The 27,134-nt window shown below is 45.4% G+C and overlaps 1 protein-coding gene across 1 annotated transcript; it reads right to left on the bottom strand.

Annotated features, from left to right (window-relative positions):
* Positions 1 to 27,134, bottom strand: LOC308160283 (chitinase-3-like protein 1; the record flags this gene model as incomplete). The annotated part of the gene is made up of 12 exons (XM_080534201.1): positions 1 to 192; positions 1,909 to 2,015; positions 19,893 to 19,943; positions 20,754 to 20,886; positions 21,350 to 21,466; positions 21,775 to 21,960; positions 22,105 to 22,228; positions 22,437 to 22,561; positions 26,064 to 26,229; positions 26,354 to 26,410; positions 26,489 to 26,693; positions 27,110 to 27,134. 12 exons carry the CDS (start codon positions 27,132 to 27,134, stop codon positions 1 to 3), a joined length of 1,488 nt encoding a protein of 495 aa, XP_080390327.1.

The following is a 27,134-nucleotide window of genomic DNA, read 5'->3' as shown; positions in this document are numbered from 1 at the left end:
TCAGGGGGATGTACCATAGAGGTCGTAGTTCTGGGGGGTGTCAGAGGGCAGAGTTGAGGGGTCAAGCGCCAGGAGCCGGGTAGAGTACGCCTGGCGGAACTGGGAGAGGCGGAACATCAGCCTGACCCCTGCTAGGTGGCGTAGGTGACCCCGTTCCCTCGCTCTGTCCCAGTCTACCGACACCTGCACCATCTGTAGGCACAGGGACGGTCCATCAGAGGGGCTCATGGGAAGTGGAGTCCTATAGAGATGTCTATGACACAAAAAATTAGCCTCTGACATGTTGTCAAATTCCCTAGCAACCCTTCTAGCTATGCGTGTGTGTACTTGACCATTCCTCTTCAAAACCACTGGGGTGGTTACAGCACATAACCTACACCAGTCCTGTTATTTAACTATGAAGTTATGAGGGGAGTGAGCTAGCTAGTACACACCTAGAGAAGAGGAGTGAGCTAGTACACACTTAGAGAGGAGGAGTGAGCTAGTACACACTTAGAGAGGAGGAGTGAGCTAGTACACACTTAGAGGAGGAGTGAGCTAGTACACACTTAGAGAAGAGGAGTGAGCTAGTACACACTTAGAGAGGAGGAGTGAGCTAGTACACACTTAGAGAGGACGAGTGAGATAGTACACACTTAGAGGAGGAGTGAGCTAGTACACACTTAGAGAGGAGGAGTGAGATAGTACACACTTAGAGAGGAGGAGTGAGCTAGTACACACTTAGAGAGGAGGAGTGAGATAGTACACACTTAGAGGAGGAGTGAGCTAGTACACACTTAGAGAAGAGGAGTGAGCTAGTACACACTTAGAGAGAAGGAGTGAGATAGTACACACTTAGAGAAGAGGAGTGAGATAGTACACACTTAGAGGAGGAGTGAGCTAGTACACACTTAGAGAGGAGGAGTGAGATAGGACATACTTAGAGAGGACGAGTGAGATAGTACACACTTAGAGAGGAGGAGTGAGATAGTACACACTTAGAGAGGACGAGTGAGATAGTACACACTTAGAGGAGGAGTGAGTTAGTACACACTTAGAGAGGAGGAGTGAGATAGTACACACTTAGAGAAGAGGAGTGAGATAGTACACACTTAGAGGAGGAGTGAGCTAGTACACACTTAGAGAGGAGGAGTGAGATAGTACATACTTAGAGGAGGAGTGAGCTAGTACACACTTAGAGAAGAGGAGTGAGATAGTACACACTTAGAGAAGAGGAGTGAGATAGTACACACTTAGAGAGGACGAGTGAGATAGTACACACTTAGAGGAGGAGTGAGTTAGTACACACTTAGAGAGGAGGAGTGAGATAGTACACACTTAGAGAAGAGGAGTGAGATAGTACACACTTAGAGGAGGAGTGAGATAGTACACACTTAGAGAGGAGGAGTGAGATAGTACATACTTAGAGAAGAGGAGTGAGATAGTACACACTTAGAGGAGGAGTGAGATAGTACACACTTAGAGAGGAGGAGTGAGATAGTACATACTTAGAGAAGAGGAGTGAGATAGTACACACTTAGAGAAGAGGAGTGAGATAGTACACACTTAGAGGAGGAGTGAGATAGTACACACTTAGAGAGGAGGAGTGAGATAGTACACACTTAGAGAGGAGGAGTGAGATAGTACATACTTAGAGAGGACGAGTGAGATAGTACACACTTAGAGAGGAGGAGTGAGATAGTACACACTTAGAGAGGAGGAGTGAGATAGTACACACTTAGAGAGGACAAGTGAGATAGTACATACTTAGAGAGGACAAGTGAGATAGTACACACTTAGAGAGGAGGAGTGAGATAGTACATACTTAGAGAGGACGAGTGAGATAGTACATACTTAGAGAGGACGAGTGAGATAGTACACACTTAGAGAGGAGGAGTGAGATAGTACACACTTAGAGAAGAGTACTACCTGGTAGTGTTCTAGCTGGGGAGACTCCACCTCCTCCTCCAGGTCCCTGAGCCGATTGGTGGATTGTTCTCTCAGGGCCTCCCACAGTGCCACGCCACTCACCTGGTCTGAGAACAGCACAGAAGAGACTAACTGTACGCGCTGTTTTAATGTGTGTGTGTGTGTGTGTGTGTGTGTATGTGTGTGTATGTGTGTGTGTGTGTGTATGTGTGCATGCGTGCGTGTGTGTGTTTGTGTGTGTGTTTTGTATCCTACCTCCCAGGTGTTCCATCAGTAGGGTGTACCAGGATGGGGAGGGGGTGTGGTCAAGGGAGGGGCAGAGGAAGTACTCAGCAGTCTCTTTACCAAACAGCCTGCAGACACACACACACACACACACACACACACAAGGCAGGGCAAGTTTATTTGTATAGCATATTTCATACAACAGGGGCAATTCAAATTGCTTTACATACAACATTAAAAAATACAGCAAGAGGAGGATAGTAATAGAATAAAAATGACAAGAATAGATAAACACTGAACAAAAATATAAACGCAACACTTTTGTTTTTGCTCCAATTTTTCACGAGTTGAAATCAAAGACCTAAGACTTTTTCTATGTATACAAAAGGCCTATATCTCTGTTTAAATCTGTGTTAGTGAGCACTTCTTTGCAGGTGTGGCATATCCAGATGCTGATTAGACAGCATGATTATTGCACAGATGTGCCTTAGGCTGGTCACAATAAAAGGCCACTATAAAATGTGCAGTTTTATCACACAGCACAATGCCACAGATGTCGCAAGTTTTGAGGGAGAGTGCAATTGGCATGCTGACTCCAGGAATGTCTAGCAGAGCTGTTGCCGGTGAATTGAATGTTAATTTCTCTATCGTAAGCCATGTCCAAAGTCGTTTCCAATACAAAATACGCTCCCTCAAAACGCCTCAAAAAAAGTATTTGGGGCTGTTAGTGGAGACATGTTTTTCATGCCTGACACAGAGGAGCTAATGCCTTGTCTAATGGTTTCTAATTTATTGTTAAAATACAATGCAAACTCATTGCATTTAATAGTCGAGTGAAATTCCTGGGCAATGGGTGTTGGGGGATGTTTTAGTCTGTCAACAGTATTGAATAGGATGGGGGCGTTATTGATATTACACACACACACACAGCTGATCAAACACACACATCCCCAGAGACTGTAGCTGTTGTACCTGTGCAGGTAATGACAGTAGCCTAATTCATTGCCTGTCCCTCTGCCAGAAGCTGGATCAGAGGAGCCACAGCCAGTCTCCTGGTCTTGGTCTTGGTCAATATTCCAGTCCTGGTCCTGAATGCCCTGTGTGCCCATGTCCTCCAGGCAGAGGCAGGGGTGTATCTGTCAGTCAGCATTATAGATAGATGGAGATAAATTGAAAGGACAGAGAGAGAGAGAGAGAGAGAGATAGAGGTAGAACATTTTGATTTATTTGTATATATCCATGTTATGCGATATATGCCCACAGTAAGAGTTGCCCCCTCCACCTCCCTCCGCCCTCCGCCCTCCACCTTTATCTCCACTCAGGGAGGCAGCATGAAGAGGAGTTGATCAGTCCTACCTGTGGACGAGTCTGAGAGAGCAGCGGAGCGTCTGTGTGTGAGGATCTGTACCCAGCAGCTCCACAGGTCCTCGCCACAACCAGGGGACAGGGTCGACGACACACAGCCCACACACGGGGCCCGGTTGCCAGGCTGCACACAGCACCTGACTCCCCTACACTGGCTCCTCCAATCACTCTCCTCTCTCAACCCATGGGTGACAGGCTGTGTGTTTGTGCATATGCGTGTGTGTTCCTTTCTAATTATTTACCCGCAGACTGCTCGCCTAAACTCGCTCTGTTAATCCCAAAGCAGATCACTAGTCAAAGGATAACAGAGTAGAGAGAGGGGCGGCGGGGGAGCAAAAGAGAGAGAGAGAAGCAAGAGAGGGAGAGAGAGAGGAAGCTAGAATGGGTCAGGGAAGATGAGAGGGATTGATCATTCTTGGACGGGGGAAGAAGGAGCTACAGGTGTGCCTTAGAAGCAGAAACCGTCGAAACAGAAACCATTCTTCGAGTCTACAAACTAGACCTAGAACAGAGCCGACCTAACAGAGCCCTGCTAATGCTCTGATCTCTAGTTAATAATGACTAAACCAACAGTCAGAAAGAAACACAACTTTATTATTCTGGCAGCAACACAGCAGACATGAACAGCAATCCACAGAGTGATTCAACACAACCCATTTTTAGCCAACACAGTTAGCACATCAACAATTATTATATTGTTATTTATTGACAATAGGCAGCACAACTAATCAACAGACCATAAATAGATGTGCATGGTCATTCATGTGCATGGTCTTGTGAGTCGCCATGCCGACGGGTCGCCATGCCAGCACAACTGATTTCTAATGGTGCTAGAAAAGCCCAGTGTCACTCTCAACACCAGAGGAGATCAGTGGTGCTGGGGGGAATGGGTCAAAGGTCACGTGTCCCAGGACGCATCGGACAGCAACCTCTCTGGGGGGGCGGGGGGGCGGTGGGTAGATAGTAGAGAGTGGATCAAATAAATCCAACAATTGTCAAGACAAGATGAAAGGGTCGCCTCCAGACCATTCCCATGAGCTGGGTTCATTAGTGTTTCCCTCCAGAAAGTTTGTGTGTGTGTGTGCGTATGTGTGTGTGTGTGTGTGGGTGTGTGGCAGCCCCTGTGCTGAGGGTTGTTTGTGCAGCGCTGGGGGCCGGGGACGCTACTGTGTGTCATAACTGGTTAACCACGGACCGCTGCAGCACAAAGCACAGGCCTCCGACGGCTGGTAGCACACACACACACACACACACACACACACACACACCACACATGCACACAGACACACACACACACCACCACACATGCACACAGACACACACACCACACACACCACACATGCACACACACACACACACACACACACACACACACACACTCATCTCAATAGCTGATCTACCCCTCCAAAAAAACAACAAACAAAACACATCTCCATAGTTCACCATCAACACAGGTGGAGATATGGAGCGGACTTACCCGTCTGTAGGCCGGCAGGATGGGGTGGTGGGGTCTGAGGAGAGGAAGGGGTTAGGGTTAGGGTTAGTGAGGAGGGGAGAGGAGGAGAGAGGAGAGGAGAAAGGAGGAGAGGAGAGGAGAGGAGAGAGGAGGACAGGACAGGAGAGGAGATGAGAAAACAGGAGAGAAGAGGAATAGAGAGGAGGAGAGGACAGGAGAGGAGATGAGAATGCAGGAGAGGAGAGGAGTGGAGGCAGGCAGGCAGATCCATGCAGGCTCAGGCCATGTGGCAGAGATGCTGTCTGGCACTCAGTTAGACTGTAGAACGGGGGAACCCCCACCCACGCCCCTAGCACCCATGTACCCCTTCCACTCCTCCTCCTCTCCCTCCCGCCTCCTTCTCCTTGCCTCTACCCACGCTCTTTGTGATCCCACCCACCAACCTTTCTGGAGAATTTCTGCACAACACCATGCAGTCTCTCCCTCTCACACACATCACACACACACACACACACACACACACACACACACACACACACACACACACACACACCACACACACACACAAACAAAATCTGTTTCAGGGAGAAGACTACATTTAGTAGCAGACTTTTTTTGCCAGATAGAATACAAAGTTTAACATTAGATTCAACAGGGACAACGGCTTTTTAGCATCAGCCTGTGCACTGCCCCGTATGGCCACATTGGGGCACTGCAGCTTTGAAATCTATCATCAGCACACACCTGGGGAGAGCAGGTCACTCTAGCTATCATGTGAGATGATAATGATGAGACAGCAGACTGTGAGCCATGAGTGGGGCTTCTTTTAGAGGGATGTGTCAGTCGCAATCACATGCATTTGCAGACTGATCATAAGGTTATTGAATGATTGATCATATTCCACCTGGTACACTGTCTAGATGCTGCAGTAGTTTCCCTCTCTCTTTTAACTGTCTGCATGTTTCCTCCAGTTGCCTGTCTGTTTCCGTTAGATGCTTCTCCCTCTCTCCAAGTTCCTGCACTTCCTCCTTTAGTTTATGTATCTCCAGCAATGAAAGCTTCTCTTTTAGCAACTTTTTAGAGTCTCTCAATGTCTGCTTCATCCCCTCCTGTATATAGAGCTGGCTGTCTGTATATATCCTCTAGTTGTTGGTCCACCTTTACATCTGGAGGGGAGGGGGAGGTTGAGTTTAAAACACCTGATTTATTCTTTGCTGACTGATCATGTGTATCTAATGTAGATTGTCTGACAATCAACAGCAATCGCACATGTATAAAGATTGTTTTTGATTTATTACATATTTGATGAATTCATTCACTCTGTCTCAACATTTTTCCTGAAACCATCCATTATATGATTCTCCACCAGACTCTTACACTTACCAAGCATATGAGCTGATTCCTCCCTCTTCAGCTTCTCTTCCACGCCTTCAAGCCTTAAATATTCTGCAGCCAAACCTAAATAGATGTTAGGAGAAATGGAGAGGTGAGTTCTGTGTAACAGACTAGATCAACACAAGGGCTAATAGTGCAAGCCAATACTCACCTTGATCATTGGGTAACTTCGCAGTGAGACCTTCAGATTATAAGAACATGGTGATGAAGGAAAGTTTAATTAATCACAGTGCATACATTACATAACTGAATAAGGGTATAGCCTCAATGAAAAAACATTGCTGATTGTCAATGTTCATTATAACTTTCTGTACTAATGTGCATCAAACCACATGATGTCAGCATCAGTCTGAAGAATCATGTAGCATCTAAAAATGCTTCTAATGAGGACAACAAGCTCAAGTATACAGTGATAGAATGTGCATAAAACAAGTTGACTCAGAATACCTTAAATATTCCCTACATGTGAAAGTATTTGTTGGTCATCGTTCATGTTAATGTGTTTAATCATGTACTGTAGAACACTTACTCTTGGGCCATAAACCCACTCCAGCCATCTCTTTCTGTTCTCCATGGATGACCTGACAGATACAGTACAGTACAGTACACTCCTCTATTTTTTACTCCTATTTACTATTACTCCTCAGGGACACATTGCCTCTCTCCAGATCCTGGGTGATCAGACTTTACTCTGCCCTCATAGCCCCTCCCCTCTGTCACCTGGCCATTCTTATACAGGTAAATACACTCTGTCCACTTAAACCACCTGATCGTCATGGCAACAGCACTGGTCTCAGGGGAGGGTGACAGCTTGGCCAAGATAACCCACTACACTGTCTTCAGTGGTGAGTTTAAACTAATCTGTGAAGGGAAATATTTATGACATGTCTCACTTAAATACATGCAGACTTTTGACAAAATTATGTTTGTAAGAAAAATTAAATAGTGTACATAATACAGCTGAATATCCACCCCATCATCTGTCAGTGGATCACTGACTTCCTCACCAACTGAAGGCAGGATGTCAGGATGGGCCCTCAACTGTCTCAGCCCCGCACAGTTAACACCGGTGCTCCTCAGGGCTGTGTGCTCTCCCCCCTGCTCTACTCCCTGTACACCAACGACTGTACCTCTGGTGACACATCTATCAAGACCATCAAATATGCAGATGACACCACCATGGTTGGCCTCATCACTGATAATGACGAGTCCGCCTACCGGAGGGAGGTCGGCCGCCTGGTGTCCTCGTCTGCAGCCAATAACCACTCAACAACACCAAGACAGTGGAGGTGATTATGGACTTCCGGAAAAAGGCCCCAACTCACTCTCCACTGGTCATCAATTACTCCCCTGTCACAATAATGGATGAATTGCACGTTTCTGGGCACTACCATCTCCAACAAACTAAAATGGGATAACAACATCACCCATCTAGTTAAAAAAGGCCAACAGCGCTTGTTCTTCCTCCGACAGCTGAAGAGACTCCACATCAGTCGTCACATCATGGTCCAGTTCTACAGGGCCGTCATAGAGAGCATCCTAACATCTTCCATCACTGTCTGGTACGACTCTGCGTCTGCCCGATCCAAGGCCAAGCTACAAAGAGTCGTACGGACAGCTGAGCGGATCATCGGCTGCCCCCTGCCTCCCATCACAGACCTCCATAGCTCCAGATCACTGAAGAGAGCACGCAAGATTGTGGCTGTCCCCTCACATCCAGCTCACTGCTTGTTTGAACTACTCCCTTCTGGACAGCGGTACAGGGCCACCAGGTCAAAAACATCACGCCACTTGAACAGTTTCTGCCCCAAAGCCATAGCCCTCCTCAATAACTCCTGATCATTGCACCTTGCACTTTACATGTTTTTGCACTAAGTTGTACAGTATATTTATTCATTCATATTGGTACTGTATATTTTGTCTTGAGTATTGTTGTATTGTCGTCTTGCTGTTGTATATACTGTTGCCTGTTCAGCATGGTAGAATACCAAGTCATGTTCCTAGTAGTACACTGCACATGGCGAATAAAGTGGAATTGAATTAAAATGGTTTGTAAAGTTTTGATGTGACAATAACTTGTCTTAATTTTCTGTTGATGTTCTTGAGTGTTCTGTTATATGTTTGTTTTTGAATTCTAGGATTTATTATTATAATAATAATAATAATAAACTTTGTTTATCAATTACATCTTTGTTTATTTCTATAATTCGTATTGTCGTCTTGACCCAAACGTTATTACAACGATACAGACTCCAATATGGTGTGCGCTGCCATCTAGTGGTCTACATGTGAAACTGTCATTGAATTGCCGATTTCACTGCATAGTGGACATAATCTCTTGCAGTTATGTAGGCAGGTTTGGTCTCAGATACGTTTGCAGAAGGCCAGCAAATAGCGTTAGCATTAGCTAACGTCAGTACTAGGAGGGTACTTTTTTAAATACGGTGCCATTTGGACTTCATAACTTGTGAAAAATATTTTTTTGATTTATCTATATCTTAATGTTGTATTATATAAAGGACATATCTAGCTTGCTGAAAAACATAGTGGTCGAGCTCAGGCACCTACATTTTATTTGATTTAGAATACCCTCTGTAGTTGAATAGGGCGAGTGTCTCCAGAACAGGGTGGACACTAACAGGGTGGACATTTTGAGTTAAAGTTAGCCTTTAGCCTGCCTGTGTTAGCATAATGCCTAGAATGACCATGAATACTTGATGAGGAATCTAATTTGCACTAAATACTTTTTTTGAAATTATTCAATTTTATTGATCTCCTCAATATTTAGGCATAACAGGGTGGACACGTTATGGTCAACCACATTAAACTCACTGGATAAAAACATAAAAATCAGATGGTAAAAGAGGTAGAAAATCACACAGCTTACAACATTTGAAATCCCCTCCTCTGATGTGATGTCACCTCATGAGAGTGATGTGATTGAGAAATATGGTTTTCTTTTAAAAGGGACATTAACAGCATAACAGGGTGGACAGTGATCGCAGGGACAAGCATACAACCTTAATTTTTTGTGCAAAATAATAATAAAAAAAATGGATAAAAACTATATTTGATTTCAATAGATATTGATCAGGAAAATGAAATAATAATAACATATTTGGAAATGTATATGTTTTTAATAGTTATTTTTTGGATTGAAGTTGAATGAACAACACTGGGGACATCCCAAATCCCATGCAAAATCCCATTTAAAATGTAGAAAACAACAACTTAGAAGCCCATATCATTGTATTAATAATAAATAACAATTGACTATACATGAAAAACCTAATGGAATTAGTATTTGTCCAAATTTAGACAAAATACAACATGATTTGTACTGGGGATGGAAAAGGCACCGTATTTAAAAAATGACCCAGAAGCTAGTGTTATCCAGTCTGTATACAGTAATGCTCTGCTCTTACAAATGCCTGTGAGTCTGTTGTACCCTTCCAGTGAACACCTAAACTGTCCCAACAGGTGTGACATGCTACTGAGGATGAATAAAGCTGATGCCTGTGACATATTCCATGTTTTTTGCTGTCCCTGAACACATCAAGTACAGTGTGATGAATAGATTTTCCCAGCCAGCAAGATGATACTCGGAGTCAAACTCAGGGCAAGCTCTGAATGCAGACAGCTTAATACTGTGTGGGGTGATCTGTTAAAGCAATGTTAATATAAGGGGGGGGGGGGGGGGGGGTGGATTAGTACAACAATACCACATTCCAAAAAGTGAATGATTGATTGATTGATCCTGATTCCTGCCCCTAAACTGTATGTCTGTTGCCAATGATGTTTGTAAAATAAAAATAAAACCTGCACATTTGTATGTAGCTACTAGAGTGTGTGTTTTAACTTCACGCATTTTGAAACTTTCAGGCACTGACATTTTGATACCGCATATATCATATAAGTGTGCTATTTATCCAGTACGGAGCCCCCCTGGGGTCACAGAAACAGTACAAGGGGGGCAATAGAAGTTCTTAGGAACACAGTAGAGGGGAAAGCGGGTGTCTTTAGGAGATGTAGTGGTGAGGGTCGGAAGATTTCTCAGGAGGAGCAGTTAAGATGTAACCTGAAGAGATGGGTCTTCAGTCTACGACGGAAGATGGGTAGTGACTCTGCCGTTCTGACAGCCGTGGGGAGCTCATTCCACCAGCGGGGAGCCAGTGTTGTGAAGAGACGTGATCGGGCAGCCCGACTGCTGTGTAGAGGAGGTGGGGCCAGTCGGCCAGCCGAGGTGGAGGAGCGGAGTGAGCGGGCAGGGGTTTGGGGGGTTACCATTTCCTTCAGGTAGGCAGGGGCTGTCCCTTTAGCTGCCTGGTATGCAAGCACCAGGGTCTTGAATCTGATGCGAGGTGCTATCGGGAGCCAGTGCAGGGTGCAAAGGAGAGGGGTGACATGCGAGTATTTGGGGAGGTTGAATACCAGCCGGGCAGCAGCATTCTGGATGAGCTGCAGAGGTCTAATGGCTGAAGCGGGGAGCCCAGCCAGGAGTACATTGCAGTAATCCAGGCGGGAGATGACCAGTGCCTGGGTCAAGAGTTGCGCTGCCTCTCTGGTAAGGAATGGTCGTATCCTTCTGATGTTGTAGAGGAAGAATCTGCAGGAGCGAGCCGTTGCTGCAATGTTCTCCGCACAGGATAGTCGGTTATCCAGGATCACTCCAAGGTTCTTGGCTGTCGGGGAGGGGGTTACAGTAGAGTTCTCCACTGTGATGGAGAAGTCTTGGAGAGGGCAGGCTTTCCCGGGGATGAAGAGGAGCTCGGTCTTGTTAAGATTGAGCTTGAGATGGTGGTCAGCCATCCAAGTTGAAATGTCAGCGAGGCTTGCTGAGATACGGGTTGCCACGTGTACATCAGACAGAGGGAAGGACAGGAAGAGTTGAGTGTCGTCTGCGTAGCTGTGGTAGGAGAGCCCATGTGAAGAGATTACCGAGCCAAGAGACTTGGTGTAGAGGGAGAGAAGTAGGGGCCCTAGGACAGAACCCTGGGGTACTCCAGTGGAGAGGGTTCGTGGAGAAGATAGCGATTCTCTCCAGGTCACCTGGTAGGAGCGGCCCGCCAGGTAGGAAGAAAACCAGGAGTGTGCGGTGCCAGAGATGCCCAGGTCTGAGAGGATGGAGAGGAGGATCTGGTGATTGACTGTGTCGAAGGCAGCAGACAGGTCAAGGAGAATGAGAACAGAGGAGAGGGAGGAAGCTTGGGCAGAGTGGAGGGCTTCCGTGACAGCAAGGAGCGCAGTCTCAGTGGAATGCCCAGCCTTGAAGCCGGATTGGTGGGGGTCTAAGTGATCCATCTTCCGGAGATAATCAGTCAGTTGTCTCTCTCTCTCTCTCTCTCTCTCTTACACACACACACACACACACACACACACACACGTGAGAGAAATTGAAGTGTGTGTGTGTGTGTGTGTGTCAGGGTTTCCGTTAACCGGTAATTACCGGTCTTTGTCCGGTAAAATGTGTTGAAGTCCGACAAATTGAAAACTCATCGGACATAATGTCCGGTGAAAATAATTCCCTCTAAGCACAATTTGGCTTCGGGCCACCATTTTCAGCTGAGCACCAAACACACACACACTCATACACGCACAACACTGCCCGAGAGAGAAGGACCCGCCCCCTTTAGTTAGCCTGCCCGAGAGAGAAGGACCCGCCCCCTTTAGTTAGCCTGCCCGAGAGAGAAGGACCCGCCCCCTTTAGTTAGCCTATAGCCTATAGGCCAGGGGTGCTCACACTTTTTAGGCTTGTGAGCTACTTTTCAAATTACCAGCTCAACAAGATCTACCAACCAAATAAAACATATTGCCATTGCTGCGAACACAAAAATGTACTGTAATAATAACAAATTAAGGCCACGCTACACTGTTTCAAAATCAAAGAAGAGATTTATTAAACTATATAACAAATATTCACACTGGTAGTCCATTAACATTAACATTAACTCAGGAGCTCTGAGTGGTTTACACCAGACTGGCCAGTGCCAAGCCAGGTGCCATCGACGTCTCCGGGCGGCGGAGTGTGTGTGTGTGTCTGTCTGTCTGTCTGTCTGTCTGTCTGTGTGTGTCTGTCTGTCTGTGTGTGTGTGTGTGTGTGTGTGTGTGTCTGTCTGTCTGTCTGTCTGTCTGTCTGTCTGTGCATGTGCTTGTGTCTGTCTGTCTGTCTGTCTGTGTGTGTGTGTGTGTGTGTGCTTGTCTGTGTGTGTGTGTGTGTGTGTGTGTGTGTGTGTGTGTGTGTGTGTGTGTGTGTTGTGAGGTGGCGCGGGGCTGAGTGATGCCCTCTCCTGTGTGGTCCAGACGGGAGGCGTCCCGTCTGGACCACACAGGAAAAAAAAAAAAAAAAACTTTTTTTTTCCACTTTTTTTTTCCCCCCCCCCCAATGCCGTGTGATCTACCCACACTACCTTCGCGATCGACCGGTCGATCGCGATCGACGTAATGAGCACCCCTGCTATAGGCTAACTAAAGGGGACGGGTCCTTCTCTCTCGGGCAGTGTTGTGTGTGTGTGTTTGGTGCTCAGCTGAAAATGGTGTCCCGAAGCGGAGCGGATAACAAACGAAACGGACAACATTTACACTATGGAGACAAACTTCAGCGATATGATCTAACAGCCGGTCTTCAGGACGACATACAAAAACAGTTATGTTCTCCTCATTGTCATACTCCCGAGTCCGATTAAGTATGATTTGACAGGCAGCTAAACGAAATGCCTTCCCAACCAGCGAGACCAAATGACGTTGTTTTATTGATAAAAAAAAGGGTAAAACTGGAAAGAGAAAATAGAAAACTCACATTAATCCCAAACAATTTAACAAACTTCAGTTAACGTAATGTGGAGTCCGTTCATTGATCGATGCTGTCTGTTCAGTTCCCAGTGAGGCGCCCGTTCAGCGTTGGACATAATGGCATAGCGCGCATGCGAATCATGTTATATTATTATATATTATATAGCTCTATATAGATATAGATCTAATCGTATCGGATGAGAAATAGACATTAAATGGCATATATAGGCCGCTACACAACAGTAATCACCGCGACAAACAGCTATATTAGATTTGGGAAAAAAAATATATGATTTTGAAAAAAAAAAAAAATATGATATTTTAATCAGATGACCGGAATATATCACGTTTGTCCGGTAAATCGAAATCTTCCCGAACACGATGTCCGGCGGCAATTGTTTCTAACGGAAACCCTGACTTACACACTGACAGCCAGTCTGCAGTACCATAGCCAACTACTGATCCAACAAACCAGATACAAAACAGGTAATTCCCTAGTTTGAAAGGAGGAAATAAATGCATTTCTCTACCTTAGTGGGAGACCTGGCACTGGGAGGAGGCAGGTAGTTTCTAGTAGGCAGGGCTGTAGGAGCTGGTTGCAAGGTGTAGGCAGGCTTGCAAGGTGTCATCAGCCACTGTGGATCTGTCATCGAAAAGGCAATCTGCAGCCTCGAGAAACGCTTTTTTCACAATTTCGCCGTCTTTGAATGACTTCTTGTGTTTAACAAGAACGTGACTGACGCGATAAGAAGCTATCGTTGCAGCCGTACGTTTTCGCTCTTTTGCCACATTTCCCTTCTTCGAAACAGCCATCATAGAAACAGCCATCGTAGATTTGCAGATCAGACAGACGTCCAATATCACATCGTTTAAAAAAGACCTCCTCCCATTCTGGATGGAAGTTGTACGTTATTGGTTTCTTACTTGGTCCAGCTTCCCCACTCATTTGTATACCCATACGCCATAGTGAGGATGGATGATAGGCAAACTTTTTTTTGATAGGCAAACTTTTTTTTGGGGGGGGGGGGGGGGGGGGGGTTTGTTCAATGCCATGCGATCTACCCATACTACCTTTGCGATCGACCGGTCTTGATTGATTGATTGAAAACTTTATTAGAAGATTTGCAGAAGTAGGTACATGAAAGTACATATTACATACAAGGTCAACTAAAAGGATAAAAACCCAAGAAAGCCACTGGCTTATTTCAATTGGGGTCCTTGATTTTCAATTCATCGTTACATGTAAGACAGACAGGAAAAGAAAAAAAAACTAGTACTATCTACAAGATAATACAGACAAATAACTATTACTATCTACAAGATAAAAATACATCCATCATGGGAAGAACAATACTAGATATACAATACAACAAAACATCAGGTATGTACAGCGGGTAGGACAGGTGGGGACATACACCACAGGTGGGGGCGGGGGACAAAACACAAAGTATGTACAGTGGGTAGTTCGGGTCTTTTAATCTGATTTTTGATTTAGAGGGTCCAGTTACGGATTGCAGCCTCCTGTAAAAAAAATTTGAGAGTGGTTTTGAAGGTGGGCAGTGTTTTGCACTCCTTTAAGATTATAGGAAGGGCGTTCCACATTTTTACTGCATAGTTTGCAAACGAGTTTAACCCCTTGTTTGTGGTGCAACGCGGTTGAACGTGGTTCGTGGAGCTTCCTCTGGTGTTGTATGTGTGGACGTTGTTCACTTTTTGGAAGTATGTTGACAGGTACTTGGGTGTCTTTGTGGTGTAGCGTATCTTGAAGACCAGGCCCAGTGCAAGCTGCTGCACTCTGTCAACTACTCGTAGCCAATCAAGGCTCAAAAAATTAGCAGCGGTTAGATGTGTCCTAGGGTTGAGGCCTAGCAGAAGCCTAACCAGTTTATTTTGGGCTGTCTGGAGTCTTGTTTTATGGGCCTTTGTGGTTCTATAGTACCATGATGTTACGGCATAGTCGAAGTGACATTGAATGAGAGCTCCTGATAGGGTCCTCAGTGTGTTTTTACTGACAAGTGAGGATATCCTGTACAAGAATCTAGTTCTATGGTTCACTTTTTTGATTACTTTTGCTGCCATTTTATCTCCGGAAAGATTTGCCTCTAAGATGGAGCCCAGGTATGTAATATCCTCTTTTCTTGTGATATTAATGTTACCCACTTTTATTTTAAAATGTTCTGCCTTTCTGAGTTTAGATGGGGATCCGTATAGGATGGTTTCAGTTTTACCTAGGTGTATTGATAGTTTATTGTCAGCTAGCCAGATGCAGATTCTACTCAGTTCAGTGCTTAGCGATTTTTCCACCTGCAATATGTCCCTGTCAGAGACCAGCAGAGCCGAGTCATCCGCGAACAGGAACAAATTGCAATCACATGCTGATGACATGTCATTCACATATATTAGGAACAGTAAAGGTCCCAATATGCTTCCTTGTGGAACGCCGCAGGTCACTGGGAGGGGGGGGGACAGTGTTCCGTTCACACTAACCACCTGTTCCCTCCCAAGAAGGAGTTCCCATACCGGGAGTTGAACCCGGGCCGCCTGGGTGAAAACCAGGAATCCTAACCGCTAGACCATATGGGAAACTTGTAGATAGTACTAGTTTTTTTTTTTTTTTTTTTCCTGTCTGTCTTACATGTAACGATGAATTGAAAATCAAGGACCCCAATTGAAATAAGCCAGTGGCTTTCTTGGGTTTTTATCCTTTTAGTTGACCTTGTATGTAATATGTACTTTCATGTACCTACTTCTGCAAATCTTCTAATAAAGTTTTCAATCAATCAATCAATCAAAAACAACAAAATTTAGGAGGGGGGGCTCCCCTGGTGCTAGGAATTGTTTTTACTCAAAACAAGAAGGGAAAAGAGCTGGTTTAAATAAATAAAGGCTATATACACTATCCACTATACTATACTACTATACTATACAAATAAAACACTGTGCTGTACTCTATGCTATGCTATAAATATCCTAACATTTCCTATCTCTGAACCTTATGTACACGAGGGTTGTCATATTGCACATAGTATTATTGCACATTCATTTAAAGTGTCGCAGTTTGCAGGTTTGAAATGTTCACATTTGTATTTCAGTATTGCACTTATGATTACAATCTAGTAGCTGCCATCAAATTGTCTGGATTGTCCAGGGCCTAGAACCTAGGTCTTTGCTGTGTTCAGGGCCTGAATGGCCCGAGGGTAGAAGCTGAGCTTCAGTCTATTTGTCCTTGCGGACATGGTCCTGAACCGCCTGCCTGAGGGCAGCCGAACAAAGTGTTCGTTCCCAGGGTGGGATGGGTCTCTGGAGATCTTGGAGGCCTTCCTGAGGCAGCGTGTGTTGTACAGCTCTTCCAGAGAGGGGAGGGGGGCGCCGATGATCTTCTGGGCCGATCTCACGACTCTCTGTAGCGCTTTCCTCTCTGCGGCTGTGCAGCTGGAGAACCACACGCAGATGCAGTAGGTGAGGATGCTCTCCACTGTGCAGCGGTAGAAGGTCACAAGCAGCTCCTGTCTGAGGTGGTATTTCCTGAGGACTCTCAGGAAGTAGAGCCGCTGTTGTGCCTTCTTGATGATGGCTGCTGTGTTGGTCTTCCAGGACAGGTCATCCTGTATGTGCACCCCCAGGAATCGGAGAGTTGAGACTCTCTCCATGCTCCCTCCATCGACGAGCAGGGGCTGGACCTCAGATTTTTTCCTCCTGAAGTCCACGATGATTTCCTGGGTCTTTGACTGGTTCAGCAGCAGGTTGTTAACCTTGCACAGCTTGCCCAGCTGCTCCACCTCATCCCTGCCCCCCGAGATGCAGCCCACCACGGTGGTGTCGTCTGCAAACTTTATGATGGAGTTGCTGGGGTGGACGGGGGTGAAGTCGTAGGTGTAGAGGTTGTAGAGGATGGGGCTTAGCACGCAGCCCTGGGGGGACCCAGTGCTGAGTCTGAGGGCTGTGGAGGTGTGGGAGCCCACCCGCACCCTCTGGGGGCGGTCAGACAGGAAGTCCTTGATCCATGCACAGATAGAGTGTGATAGTCCCAGGTCTAGTAGTTTGGTCACTAGCCTGTCTGGAAGGATAGTGTTGAAGGCAAAGCTGAAGTCCACAAAGAGCAGTCTCGCGTAGCTGTTCCCCCTCTCCAGGTGGGATAGAGTGGAGTGGAGAGTCGTCGCGATGGCGTCCTCTGTGGACCTGTGGGCTCTGTAGGCGAACTGGTATGGATCCAGGTTGGGCGGGAGGCGTGTGACTATGTGGGTCCGGACCAGTTTCTCGAAGCACTTCATGATGATTGGTGTGAGTGCCACCGGGCGGTTGTCGTTTAGGCAGCTCACCGTGCTTTTCTTCGGGACTGGGATGATTGTTGAGGTTTTCAGGCAGGGTGGGATGGTGGCCTGGGACAGGGACTGGTTGAAGATGTTGGTGAAAGCCCCGGCCAGCTGGTCGGCGCAGTCCCTCAGCACCCGTCCCAGGACGCCATCCGGCCCTGAGGCTTTTCTGGGGTCCACCGCCTTCAGCACGCGTCTCACTTCATGCTCTGTGAGGGTGAGGCTGCTGAGAGCTGGAGAGAGTGGTGTTTGTGTTGTGGTTACCTCCGTTCGCCCCTCGTCGAACCGGGCGTAGAAGGAGTTCCGCTCTTCCACCAGCAGGGGGTCGCCCTCAGCGGCTGTGAGCCTGTTGGCTCTGAAGTTTGTCATGTGCTGAACCCCCTGCCACACCCGCCTGGAGTTGTTGCTCAGGAAGCATTCCTCAATCTTCTCTCTGTGGTCTGCCTTGGCCTCCCGGATGCCACGGTTTAGGTTAGCCCTGGTGGTGTTGTACAGCAGTTTGTCCTTCGCTGAGAAGGCATTGTTCCTCTCCTTGAGCAGTTGTCGGACCTTCTCATGGCTTCGTGTTGGGGTAGACCCGGACACGTTTGTCCACGGTGGCTGAGTTGGTGCAGTTCACTATGTGGTACTGTCTAACTGTCATTGACTTATCCTTGTGCATAAATAAATACAAGTACCAAGTACCGCCTATCCGCCCTCCTAGGTGTCACCGGCACAGCCCTCTCCTGGTTCCAATCTTACTTCTCAAACAGGGGACAGTTTGTCACCATCAATGGCTCGAGTACCCCCCAGCCCCATTCAATCAAGGCGTGCCTCAAGGCTCTGTGCTTGGACCCCTCTTCTTCACCATCTACGTGCTTCCTCTCGGCCAGATCCTCCGTCATCACGGCCTCAACTTCCACTGCTATGCAGTCCCTTGTCAACTGGCTGCACAAAATAGAAAACTGGATGACATTAAACCTTCTCAAACTCAATAGTAAGAAAACAGAGCTCATGGTTGTGGCACCCAAGGCGCTGCTCCGGAAGGTTGGCGACTTCATCCTTGAGATTGACGATTGCTCCATCTCCCGAAGTCCGCAACCTGGGCGTCGTCCTTGACTCCACCCTCTCCTTCCAGTCACACATCAAATCCATCACCAAATCTACCTTCTTCCACCTCAAAAACATTGCCGACCTTCCCTCTCTGACTCCGTGGCCGAAACCCTCGTCCACGCCTTCGTCACCTCCCGCCTGGACTATTGCAGGTTCTCACCTACGCCAAGCCCTGGCAGCACATCACCCCCACCCTCATTGACCTTCACTGGCTTCCGGTCAAGTCCCGCATCACATACAAAATCCTCCTTCTCACCTACGAATCCCTCCATGCCTGCGACCCCCAGTACTTAACTGACCTTCTCTACCAACATACCCCATCTCGGAACCTGCGGTCTTCAGACATGGGTCTGCTTTCCACCCCTCGCACCAACCTACGGACTTTCGGGGACAGGGCCTTCAGTGTGACAGCACTCACCCTTTGGAAGTCTCTCCCCACAGTGATCCAAAATGCCCCTACCCTGGACACCTTCAAATCAGCCCTCAAAACTCATCTGTTCACCAAGGCCTTTGGCCCCTAGTTTAGTTTTGTCACTGTCTCTGTGTTGTTGTTGTTTTTTCTGTTCTGTCTGACTTTCTGTCTGTAAAATCTGTAAAGCGTCCTTGGGTTTATGAAAGGCTCTATATAAAACCAAGATATTATTATTATTATTATTACTGTAGGTTACATAAAATGTAAAAGATCGAATAAGAGCCACACACTCTTGCTTTGATGCAAATTATTTATTTAACCAATGTTTCAGCAGGAAGCTGCCTTCATCAAAGTTTCAATCCAGCATAAAATGTTGGAAATATGTGTTCCACAGTGTGATACAAAGTGATGTAAATGGGGTGGGGGAGGATAGTGAGCAGGGGGACTAAGCAGGGTATGTACAGTCATGGCCCACAATATTCACACCCCTGCACTTCTGTCAGATAATGCACCACTAACAGAAAAATGTTGCAATTACAAATGCTTTGGTATTCACATGTTTATGTGGATAGCCCTCATTAATTAACAGCAGTAAAGCAGTAAATGGAGCAGCTTTAGTCTACATGGCTAATTTCCACCTGTAGTCCCCAGCATGTTGTTAAGTCAAAGTCAAAGTCAGCTTTATTGTCAATCCAATATATGTACAGACATACAGAGGGCTGTATGTAATATATAATATGTTGTTAATAAGTAGACGTTGTAACAGACTTGTGGTGCCAGTTCTAGGGCCAGTTGCAGCATTTACAGCTGTCTTGGAAGACTAAGCCAACGGGGCAGATCTGGACAACGGTTCTGCCTTCAGCACACTGGTAGAAAGATCCAGGTGCATCTGGTTTCACATACAGCCCACTAGGCCTGCCAGCACAGAAACCCTTACCAGGCACCACCGTGGGTTCTGGAGCGGTTGTAGGAGGCACAGGAGGCAGGTCTGGAGGAGAGAAGTATTCAGTTTATTGAGAGTGGCACTTCAGTAGGACAAAAATGTTATGCTGGATAAAAACAAGTTGCCAGATTGCCCCCAAAATATGGTTGTATTTCCTTTCCAGCCCACTAGGCCTGCCAGCACAGAAACACTTACCAGGCACCACCTTGGGTTCTGGAGCGGGTGTAGGTGGCAGAGGAGGCAGGTCTGGAGGAGAGAAGTGTCGAGGTTTTATATCATGTTATACTGAGAAATGTAAGTCTCTCTACAGTAGTGGCGAAATCTAGCACTCAAGGAAGGCCCATTTCCTTCCTGTAAGGGATGGGCCAAGATCTGTGGCGCAGTGAATAATTCTGACTATGGACAGGGCCCATAACTTGTGTAATCATAGATTTGTATAATATGATTGGTTCCCAAGAATAGTGACCTCATGACCAAGGACAATCTATAAATATGAGTCGCACCCATCATTGGCTGCTTCTTGCTTATTGGTCTGCTCATTTCTCTCTGCGCTCATGTAACTTGGCTTAATAAAAGGCCTCTTTGGAGACAATTGATCTAAGCTCTTTGTGCTTTGTAAGTTCTACTAAATCTATTAAGAATCAATTATATCCACGACAGAAGTATTCCGTTTATTGAGAGTGGCACTTCAGTAGGACAAACACAAACATTTTATGCTGGATAAATATAAGTAACCAGATTGCCCCCAAAATATGGTTGTATATGTAAAACTAAGTATTTCCTTTGATATCGGTGCTGTTAGTGTATTTGGTCAAATATATAATGAAAGGAATTATTGATAGGTGATTTATTTACCAATATCAAGGAGGTTTTTAAGATGGCTGGTCAGGGGGTAGTTGCCCAGTCCACAGAACTGCCCGGCAAAATCGTCCAGGTCCAGAGTCCAGACGAAAGCTCCTCCAAACTTGTTGTCTTTTAAATAACGGACCTTAGGAAAGGAAGTGAGGGAGTGAGAGGATGAGAGAAAACATGGAGATGGAGAGACAGTAGAGTCTTCTGATGACTTTGATACAGTTGCAACACCTAACAGTAGATTAGATTAGATTCAACTTTATTGTCATTGCAGAGTACAAGTACCAGACAACAAAATGCAGTTTAGCGTCTAACCAGAAGTGTAAATAGTGATATAGTGAAAAACATGTTATCGTAGATATACATGTATATTGTGCAAGGACATGATACTGTAGACAAAATAGGATATGTACAGTTATGAAATGATACAGTAAAGTAGTACAGTAGGTATACACAAGAGAAGTACTCATACCCACGACAAATTAATCCCTCTATACAAACAGTAATTAATCCCTTTATACAAAAGCTGCTAGGATCCGAATCCACTGCATTCTATATCCCTTACTTCTAAGCAATACTGGTCTGGTAGGTGTAAATACCTTTGTTGCATAGCTCTCCTTGTTGTCAAATCCAAGCCACTCCTTTGCTTTAGTAGCATAGGGAACCTTCTGATCATCAATCCACTGGACACTGGTTCCTTGGAGGAACGTGCAGATCTAGAAACAAGATGGGCAACATGTTCAGATCAAATGTCATGAAATGAAGTACTGTATGTCACAAGCCTGAATCAATCAATCAAACAACTTTATTTATATAGCACAAGTCAGCATTGAAGGCAACCCCAAGTGCTGAACATAAAAACAATAGTAAATAAAGAACAATACAATAAAACAAGAGGTCGGAGATAAGAAATAGGAGTAAAAGTGCAAGTTCAGATAAACCCAAGATAAAAGCCAGTTTTTAAGCCCGTTTTAAGCTTTCTTTTAAAGATATAGTGGGCCTAGGTGTCTGCCTGAAGTTTTACCTCATAGTAGGACCAGAAGCCAGCCTCCCTGGTGTATTTGCCGGCGGTGGCAGCACCGCTGGTAGGGGCTCCCACCCCACTACTAGCTTCAGAGGCTAGGCGGAACACACGCCCATATGTAGCAAAGCCCATCCTCAGCTTCTCCACAGGGGCGCCCTGGTCTCGCCAGTACTTCATGGCATAGTCCTGGCAGAAAGATGGAGACAGAGAGAGAGAGAGAGAGAGAGAGAGAGAGATTTACATAAATATGCGAAGCTCATTTTTGATATGCAGACCACCAGCATGATGTAGAATGTGCAATTTTATCCAAATCAGAAGCCGTTTTCTCACAGTGTTGAAGTCGATGAGCTCGCCAGTGTCGTGGGACCCTCTGTACAATGGGCTGTTGTGTCCTGTGACTTTCTCCCAGCCACCATGGAAGTCATATGTCATCACACTAATGAAGTCCAGGTATCTAAAATGGCAGGCAGGTTTGAAATGGAATTTAAATGGCCGGCAAGTCCACTGTCACACAGGCATACCGGGTCATAAAACGTATTGCATTAAGAATATGAACACTTTGAAAATGTGTATTTCAGAATCAGAATTGCTTTTATTACATCTTACTGTACAAGTACACAAGAGTACAATTCTTTGGCTTTGGTGGTTCCTCAACCTTTTACCTGCTAATCTCTGCAATTTCATAGCCACCATCGATGTTTCCTTTCCCAGCAGGCACTGCTGCAGCGAGCATTAGTCTGGGGTGGCCAGTGGTCTTGCCCTCAGCCTCATAGGCCTCCAGCAGCTCCTACAGTAGAGAGAGGGGTTTATTACACAAAATAATCACTTTTATTACATCTTACTGTACAAGTACCCAAGAGTAAACATCTTTGGCTTTGGCTCCTAAACATTGCAGCATTCAGATAAAAATGTTATAATAACATAATAACAACAACAACAACAATAATAATAAGTAACGTAAGTAAGAAAAATTTTTACACATTGAGAGAGTAGAGTGGATTTTACAGTGGCTTCAATAGTGCAAAAGATGCTTTGCAGAGTACCGTACGATGATATGACATTGTGACGATCCACACTTGAACCTATAGTGGGCGCTATTGCATCTGTCCTGTCTACCTTCTCCCTTTGTTCCAGATGGGCTCAGGTGTGGGTGATTATCCTAATTGTCCCAGGAACTTTAAGAGTGGGTCAGATTCATGGGCTGTGTTCGGAATAGCGTACTAGCATACTGCATACTAGCATACTCAATGAGTATATACTGCATACTACCTACTAAATTCACAATAATAGTATAGTAGTATCCGAAAACCAGCCGACCATTATGCATACTCCATACTGCCTCCCAGAATGCCTCCCAGAATGCATTTCGCCGGGAGCTGCGAATTTAAACCTCCATTTTAAACCTCCATTAGCTAAAATATGTAATTTTCATCGGAGCTATTTTAACTTCTCCCTTCATCCAGGACACCTTGTGCATAGTCTACCCACAAATAGAGTGCTCATATAATAAAGTTCCATGAACAAGAGTGCTCCAGGCACAGGCATATGGATGCTTAGGGTCATGGTCCTCTTGCTCACGGCCATACTAGCCTGAATACGCCCGATCTCGTCCGACCTCGGAAGCTAAGCAGGGTTGGTGCTGTAAGCTTTTCGTTCCTCCGCGTTAAGCTTCGTGCACACCGCGAACCGTGACCCACCGTTCTGACGCAACCTGGTGGGATGGGCTTGACGCATGTCACATGCGATGCAGACGCAACAACACAGCGGTAATATATGTCCGGAGGAGATAGCAAAGATGGCGCCGTTAGCATCACAAACACTATGCCATACAAGTTAGCATCAGAGGTAGACTAATATCCTCAACTTATGTCCTAATCACACTACTGTCATACAAGTCGTACCTTCTCCTTGACATGGACATAAACACCTGCTACCTTCTTTGAAAGAAATCGCGATTTATTCAGTGAAAACTAGTACACCATTCAGATAGCATAACAATAGCATAGCATTCGCGGACAGTCAGTCAATGCACCTAGCACAACAATAGCATAGCATTCGCGGACACAGTCAGTATGTTAACATCAGATATATAAACGGGTTATTTTGATAAACTGGACACATTTTGTGAATATATATGGTTACTTTCTCGCCTGAAAACATATAAAAACTTCATAAAATGACATATTAACACTTGTAGAGCCAAATTAAAGATTTTCGCCAATGGCGGATTTTACATCTAGGCGAAAGCTCTGGTCAAGAAACTACTTCCGGTTTACTTCCGGTTGTTTTGACGGATCCAACGCAACGCAAAAGCTGAAATATTTTGACTGATTACCGCACCCTGCCGGACAAGAAACGCAATGCAGAGCAACGCAACGGATCAACGCAACTGCTCCATTGAGATGAATGACTTCCGGTGCAACGCAATGACCTGGTGTGCACGCAGCTTTACCGAGGAGAGGCGCGTGCAGCGGCCGAGGAGAGTGCACTCTTTCCGGATAGACATTTATGCATGCTCTCAGGGTTCGAAACATAACTTCCCGGGGTGCCAGTGGGTTGGTTGATGGCTCAAAATGACCGTATAGCGATGGTGGAGTTAGCAAAGTAGTATTGTGTTTTTACCACCTTCCTAGCCGGTGTTATTCACGGACAAATACGGTGCCCGGGGCACACTCTTTGCGGGTTAATAACGTCGCTTTACCGGGGCTTACGGTGAAAATGTGCCCGGACAGGGGAGAGGGGCGGAATCGTAAATCACTTTGAATGGAGTCGATTGGAGACCCCCATCGATGTCGACACTGCTCGGAGTGAATTTAAGCATTTGACGCATGTTGAACTCCCTGTTCATTGAGTTTACTCCCGGTTCACTTCTCGGGGTGGCACCACGGTGGTTCAGTTCACTCACTCGACAGAAATATCGTAACATAATTACAACACGTTGTAAAATGATTTGGGGGGCCAACATCTTTAGCTAGCTCAAGTAACTAGCTTACTAAGCACTACAACCAACTTGTCCGTCTGAAGCTACAATACTGGGATCATTCGTGATTGGGCTACAAACAGTCAAATACTAGGTGAACATGTGTGTAAGACACAAATAAACTTGGATTTCATGCATTTCAAGTGGCATATTTGTAATCATGACGATGTAGTCATGTCTAAGAATGCATTTCACCATGTTAATATTAATTATTGTTAATACATGTTAATTCCCAGTATAGTGAAAATACCACCGCTCATCCGTGATCAGACTTAGCTGGGGTTCTGCAGCTGAAGAGTATCAAATAGAGTGCAAAAAAGCAGCATCTGCACACTCAAATATGTGCAAAAATCAATGTTTATTGCAAGCTTTCGGTCCCCAGGCTATCGGACAATGTAAACAAAAGCTGTATGACAAGTTTGTATGACGCAGTTTGACGAGGCTGAAAGCGCACAGGGTTGCCAGATGGGATTGACCATTTACAGCCTAAACTTTCTATAACCTCAAAATCAAGTAGCCCATTCGGTGGTAACCCGCCCCATCTGGCAACCCTGGACGCAACTCTGCAACTCTGGACGCGAAATGCATTTTGGGAAATAGGAGCCGAGCTAGTGTCCATCAAAACTTAAATTTTACCGGAAATAACTGCTCGCCTACTAAATTTCTCGCATACTCAAATCTTGCATACTGTACAGTTCGAACGTACTACATACTCAAAATCTACGTCATATCTAGTATGAGTAGTATGCTAGTACGTTATTCCGAACACAGCCATGGACTCTCTCTTCCTTGTCGACCAGCAGCCGTTGTTGTTGTCGTTACCATTTTCTCTTTTCATTATTTCAATTCAACATTATTTTCTTTAATAAATCTCCTATTATTGATAACCATGTGTGGTCTCCCTTTTTGTTACCTTGTCACGAGCCAGGCAAGCGTAACAACATGCAATATACTACAATACAGTACGGTAGTAAATTACTCAACCAGTTTTTAGTATTCTTCCAGTGTGTATCTCCAAGAGTCTGGGGGAAATAGCTGTTTGTTAGCCTCTGGGTTTTAGCCCAGAGGCTTCGGTACCGTTTCCCTAACGGCAATAGCTCGAACAGTTTTTGATTGGGCCTAGAAAGGATTGTACTAGAAAGGACTGTACTTTACATCTGTGAGTTTCACTGGTTTGGACCTGGCCAGATTGTTAGATATCTTTTGCTGAACTGGAGACGATCCAGTGCTTGGTAGCAGTTGATGTTGATAGTTCTGATGTTAACAATGTCTACTCTTGTCTATTCTATTCAAATGTCGGTTCTCTGACCTTGCACAACAGTGTGAATCTCTGTTTGTCCTCTGGGGGGCTCCCTCGTGCTCCAGGGTACTCCCAGTCCAGATCCAGCCCATCAAAGCCGTGCTTCCGCAGGAAACTGATAGAGGACTGGATGAACGTCTGTCTGTTGGCTGGGGACGACACCATCGCTGTGAACCTAAGGAGAATTAGACGAAATGATCATTTGCTACTGATAGTGGTAGAGTGTTATATTATGAACACAAAACAGTACACTGCTGGTTATCCATGTAGAATAAAACAAACTAAAAAGTAAATCTTACTGCTGGGTGCCAAAGCTCCATAGACCAACTGCCAAGAGTGTTTTAAGTTTAGGGTTTCTGTTGGATAACACAAACACAATTGTCAGCAAACAGCAAAACCTCCCATGAAATCTATACCTTCTATGAAATACCAACCTGTCTTTCAGTCCGTTGAAGGATCTGTATAGAGTCTCATCATTCCACTCAAAGGTGGTCAGCTCGTTGGCGGTATTGATGATGGAGAAGGCGTAGATCAGGTGCGTGCAAAGGAAAGGGTCAATATCAGTTGGCATGTACTTTCCAGTTCCAGGCCTGTACTGGGCCCAGTTGGTAAAGTAGCATACCAGCTGCGAGGTAGAGCCTTGGACAAGAGAAGATTGCAATATATGATTTTACAGTACAGATACAGTATTTTTATTACTTTGTCTCTGTGATTCTTCAGATTCAGATTCAATGTAATTGTCATTGACAGAGTACAAGTACAAAGACAATGAAATGCAGTTGGGCACCAAAGTGCAAAAGCCATAAAAGTATGGACAGACATTTGTACAGCGTGATATGTACAGACAAAGACGAAGATGTGTACAGTTAAGATATGTGCAGTATGATATGTCTCTGTGCTACTTTCTTCAGTGTTGGAGAAGTGGGTTATCTTACCTAAATGGCACAGGACCAGGAACAGACCTTCAAAAGTACAGATTCAATAAGGTCAACAAAGAGCATATCACACAAAACAAAACAACTTACTTCAAGGGAATTGTTAAAAAATGTCATTACCTGCCAGTAGAGTGAGCTTGGTCAT

The sequence above is a fragment of the Nansenia antarctica genome (assembly GCF_963989245.1).
Source record: "Nansenia antarctica genome assembly, chromosome: 6".
NCBI lineage: Eukaryota > Metazoa > Chordata > Actinopteri > Argentiniformes > Microstomatidae > Nansenia > Nansenia antarctica.
This window is presented reverse-complemented; position numbering and strand designations above follow the sequence as displayed.